Here is a 5,314-nt window from a genome sequence, read left to right as displayed (position 1 = left end):
TCAATCGATAAATAAAAGACCTAAACTTTTGTATAAAATAAACTTAAAACAAACAAAAGAATTCCGTCCGACGGGGGACACATCAAAGGGAAAACAAAATTGTTATTTTTATTTAATTCCGAGCATTTTCACATTTATTTACCTTTTAAATATTCTCTGGACTTCCACGAATAATTTAAGACCAAAATTAGCCAAATCGATCCAGCCGTTCTCGAGTTTTAGCGAGACTAACGAACAGCAATTCATTTTTATATATATAGATACTTAACTATTTTTTTTTATGTCAAACAATGCACCGCTTTTAGTACATTTAGGACGAATGGCGTACGCCCCCTAATTAAATATATCTGGTAATATTTTAATGAGTTTACGAGCACAACTGGGTACCTAGGAGCCCGTCGACTCGACTGAACGTTGAATTTTAATTACATTAAGTTTTGTATGTTATTTTTTAATTTAATCAAAACAGATGTCTCCTTGTGTACACGGGCTTTATTGGCTTTGTTTTACTTAAACGGGAGGAGATTGAGTTTTTATTTTTACGAGAACGTGGCATAAACACAGAAGAACTAGTTGTTTAAATAATAATAGCGCTTATTTTATTAATTTTCCTGGTGGTAGGACCTCTTGTGAGTCCGCACGGGTAGGTACCACCACCCTGCCTCTTTCTGCCGTGAAGCAGTAATGCGTTTCGGTTTGAAGGGTGGGACGGGCAGCCGTTGTAACTATACTTGAGACCTTAGAACTTAAATCTCAACGCATTTACGTTGTGGATGTCTATGGGCTCTAATAATCACTTAATATCAGGTGGGCTGTGAGCTGGTCCACTCATCAATGCTACAAAAAAAAAATTGGATACCGCTACCCGTATCTATATAAAAGGCAATTGAGACTTTTTTTTTTCCCTGCCTAAGAGGCTGTTCTAGCTACGCTGTGACTGATAAGTGAGCTCATGGGGCTCAACCTGAGAGAATGTGCTTGCAACCAGTCCTAGCAAGAGCAGTGCTTCGCAGAATCTGCCACTGGATTGGAATCACGACCCACTGAAACGATCAGGCGAGAAACTCAGTGGGTTGTATCTATGGGTTAGTTCACTCTTCGAACTCTTGGCCGTAATTGACGTGCTCGACAAGTATGGTAAGCGGTGCCTAAAGAGCCTAAAAGCACCAAGAATGGACCCAGGGGATCCGACAAGAAATGTTTCAGGTGACGGTGGCTTTTCATTGCCCTGTCGTCTGGATTCAATATGGACTTCCACCTCTTGTCTGAAAGTGAGTGCGGAGATCAGCTCGTCCACCAATATAAAGCACCAAACACTGAAATTAAGTTTTCTTTTTAACAAATCCACAATAACTCGAATCGACAAGTTATAAAATTAGCAATTTTTCCCAATAACGTCGTAATTGCTTCAACCGTATAACCATTTCTCACTCAATCAACTCTTACAGACTACTTTATGACTTCCGTTTTTAGAGTGTGTGCACACTGAAAATTCTATCTCGTATTATCAATATATATAGATGCATACTATACTAATATGGTATTATATACTTATACATAGCATCTAATACGTTTTTTCTGTAATAGAAATATATTTAAAAATAGGGTACACCATATTAAAATAGGGCATGAAAAATGTTCTAATTCCTAATCTAAACGTAAAAGGCCGTGTACTGGTAATCATACGACGTCGTGGCTCGGTTCTGAGGCAGTACTATTTATCCGCATTCTAAGCTTCTAAAATAACTCATCTATTGATAGGCAATAGTTACTGAGCTAGCTAAATAAGCTGTGCAACCAGCAAAATGAGATCTCCGTACGCGAGACCTACCAATATTTCCATGTAGTATGATCGACAGATGAGCTGAATTAGTAAGTGATGGCGGGAACCCAAAAATGATCGAAGACACAATTCTCTGGTTACTGTCTTACGGGACGGGAAATATAAATTCTTCCACCAGTAATAAGCATAAGTAGGTATTGTTGACCGTGAGATCCCGCAACCAACCCTTTTTTTTTTTTTTTTTTTTCTCGGGCCGGGGGCCGAACCTCCTACGACGTCCCCGCGCCTAGGGGGCGCGCGGGGTATGTGAGACTCAACGATCTGCAGGTGTTGAGAGCAGATCGCGGGCCCAAGGATTTTAGGGCCCACCCACTAAACGACTCCCCTGCACTCTTACACCCGACGTCCGATCTCCGTCTGGGGTCAGAACCCGTTCAGAGTAGGGGGGTTCCTGCGGTCAACACTACAACCAGACACGCGGCGCCACCCCGAGGACGCCCGACCGACGGGTCGTCGAGGCGATAGCCGACGACCAACGACGTCAGTCTCCGCGGTACGGCGGCCCTACCAGGCCGCCCGGGCGGTGCCGCTGGTGTTCCGGGATACCCCGCTGGGCCAGAACCAGCCTGCCGGGTCGGAACGCGATACACCGCCGACCGGGTTGCTCTTCAACAGTATGTTCGGCAGCGACAGCGACGACGAAAATGCGGACCGCATCGCAGTCCGCAGCCGCCGACGCGCCGTCCCGTCCTCCTGGTGCCAGCGCGCTAGAGTGACGGTAGCGTGCGGCGCAGCCTCAACCCCCTTAGGTCGCCCCGTGACCATCACCGGGAGGAGACTGCCTCCTCATAGGGGCTGGAGCTGGACAAACGCCCTCCTCCGACCCCCGGCCCGACGGCGGCGGCACGGCGCCGAGAAGGAAGAAGAGCTCTCCCTCTCCCGTTCCGCCGCCTCCTTCTGCGAGATGGTGGACTCGCAGAAGTCGAGCATCGCCTGCCAGGACTCGTCGCTGCCGAGCATCGTAGCCACGACGGTCGGAAGCGACAAGTCCGGTCCTATTTTTGCAACGAGGACGCGGCGCTGCTCCGCGAAAGCGGGGCAGTATGCGAGCGTGTGCTCCGCCGTGTCCTCGTTGCAGCCACTGCAGTGGTGGCACTTCGGCGTCGGCTCCCTCCGGGCGACGAGGTGCAGGTAGCGACCGAAACAGCCGTGTCCCGTGAGCACCTGCGTCGCTCGGAAGGTGAGACGTCCTCGGTCGCGATTCACCCAGTCCGAGAGGACCGGGCGGATCGCCTCGACGGTCCGTCGCCCGTAGGCGGGGTCCGCCAGGCGGCGAGACCACGCCTCGAGCACGGCACGCCGAGATTGAAGCTTCCGCGCTCGAACTTCCACCGCGCCAGGACGCGGCTCCCCCCTGGAGCGGAGATCGCATCGTCACGCGTAATCCGCAGCGAGTGCCTCCGCTTCCAGGTCCCAGGGAGGCGTCCCAGCTAGCACGCACGCCGCCTCGAACGAGACGGTGCGGTATCCACGAACCGCCCTGACCGCAATCGCGCGCTGCGGACGTCGCAACGCCGCAATGTTGTCGCGGGTCAGGGCGTGGCACCACACGGGAGCCCCGTACAGTGCCATCGACCGCACCACCCCCGTGTAGAGGCGGCGCACCACCACGTCAGGCCCCCCGACGTTCGGCAACAGCCGACTCAGCGAGCCGGCGGCCGCCATCAATCGGGGACCTAATCTCTCAAAGTGAGTGCGGAAGCTCCAACGACCGTCCAGTACGAGACCGAGGTACCGTAATCCGGTCGCCTCGATCTCGACGCGAACGCCTCCGATCACAAGGTGGGCCCCCTGAAGCGGCGCTCTCCGGGCCCCGTGAAACAACAGGGCCTGGGATTTATCGAGCGCCACCTGCAGACCCAGCCTTCGGATCCTGCCGATGACGAAGGCCACCCCCGCGCAGGAAAGACGGGCAGACTCTCGCAAGTCCCTCCCCCGGGCCACGACCAAAGTGTCGTCCGCGTAACAAACTACGCTCAGACCCGGAAGAGGAGCACTTAGGGCGCTACGCAGGACCCAGTCGTAGCCGATGTTCCACAAGAGAGGGCCAAGGACCGACCCCTGTGGAACACCGCGCTGGACGGGGAAGCGGAGCACCGCCCCACCGTGCCCGGTGCACACGACCGACCTGTCCTCGAGGTAGGACCCAATCAGCCGACGGAGATACGTAGGGACGCCGTGATACTCCAGCGCCCCTGCCCGCAACCAACCCTGACCCAAGTCTCGTCTCGGGAGGGATCAGACTTCAGGAGAGAGGGATCAATCGGGTTTAGCCAGTATTCCTCTTAGAGTCCAACGTAACCTGGCCTGATTCACAAAGACTGGGTATCTGTAAACAAGAATCCTCCAACCTTAAAAAAAGGCTGATAGTAGATACTAACTTTTGCTGGCTCAAAATAGTTGGACTGATCAGGTGTGTGCGCCGGGCTTCGGTTCGCAAACTATGGAAAACATCTGTCTAGGCTTTATTATACAAGAATTCCACATGACCACGACTGCTCTGCCAAGAGCAACCGATTATGATGAATGCATTGCGATTAAGACCACTGCTAATATCCTAGTAACACTGCATAGATATCGGGCACTAATTTGTCAACAGTGTGCGCAAACCCAAAGGACCTTTCGTTAGAAACGAATTTATTCGTATGCCATCTAACTTTATTAAAAAGGGGGATATTGCTGCACTCAGTCACGGCGGCACCACTGAAGACGGGAATCAAAAATTTAAATAGCCCTCATTCTTCACTGGTCGGAGACTGCTTTATCGAAATGGAAATGTCATCGAAGCCGAGCCTCGTAACGTGACCTTTTAAGCGGAGAAGCATTTCGGTTTTAATAGACTTTAGACTAACGTTCTTTGATTTGTGATTTATCGAGTGAACGCCGCAATATTTTGAGAACGGAAGGATTTTTTTCTCGCTTCTGCTACTCCCACTTGTGAAAGTCTTGATAGTTTGAAAACTTGAACATTGTTCGTAAGTATTACGTACGTATAGTATTTTAATGATAGGCAGTGGTTTGGCTCTGCCACTGACATTGCTGACGTCCATGAACTAATTTTTTTTTATATTACCGTAGCTTTTACTGGTGGTAGGGCCTCTTGTGAGTCCGCGCGGGTGGGCGCCACCACCCTGCCTATTTCTGTCGTGAAGCAGTAATGCGTTTCGGTTTGAAAGGCGGGGCAGCCGTTGTAACTATACTTGAGACATTAGAACTTATATCTCAAGGTGGGTGGCGCATTTACGTCGTAGATGTCTATGGACTCCAGTAACCACTTAACACGAGGTGGGATGTGAGCTAGTTAACCAACCTAAGCAATAAAAAAAAAATCATGTCTCAATAGTAATGTACAGGCTTACCACTTAACAGCAAGTGTACCGTGAGCTCGTTCACCCTTCTAAGCAACAAGAAAATAAATAAAAAATACTTTCTTTAAGAAAAATCTTTAAGAACGTTGCACTATCTATCATA

At 50.2% G+C, this 5,314-nt stretch overlaps 1 protein-coding gene across 1 annotated transcript; it reads right to left on the bottom strand.

Moving 5' to 3' along the window:
- Positions 1-2,686: 2,686 nt before the first annotated feature.
- Positions 2,687-4,668, bottom strand: LOC134200378 (uncharacterized; the record flags this gene model as incomplete). The annotated part of the gene is made up of 2 exons (XM_062673176.1): positions 4,590-4,668; positions 2,687-3,192 (listed from the first exon to the last, which is right to left on the bottom strand). Coding segments are annotated over exons 1-2 (585 nt in total), but the record flags the coding sequence as incomplete, so codon positions are not given.
- Between the last annotated feature and the right edge of the window lie 646 nt (positions 4,669-5,314).

Source organism: Bombyx mori, chromosome 16 (genome assembly GCF_030269925.1).
Source record: "Bombyx mori chromosome 16, ASM3026992v2".
NCBI lineage: Eukaryota > Metazoa > Arthropoda > Insecta > Lepidoptera > Bombycidae > Bombyx > Bombyx mori.
This window is presented reverse-complemented; position numbering and strand designations above follow the sequence as displayed.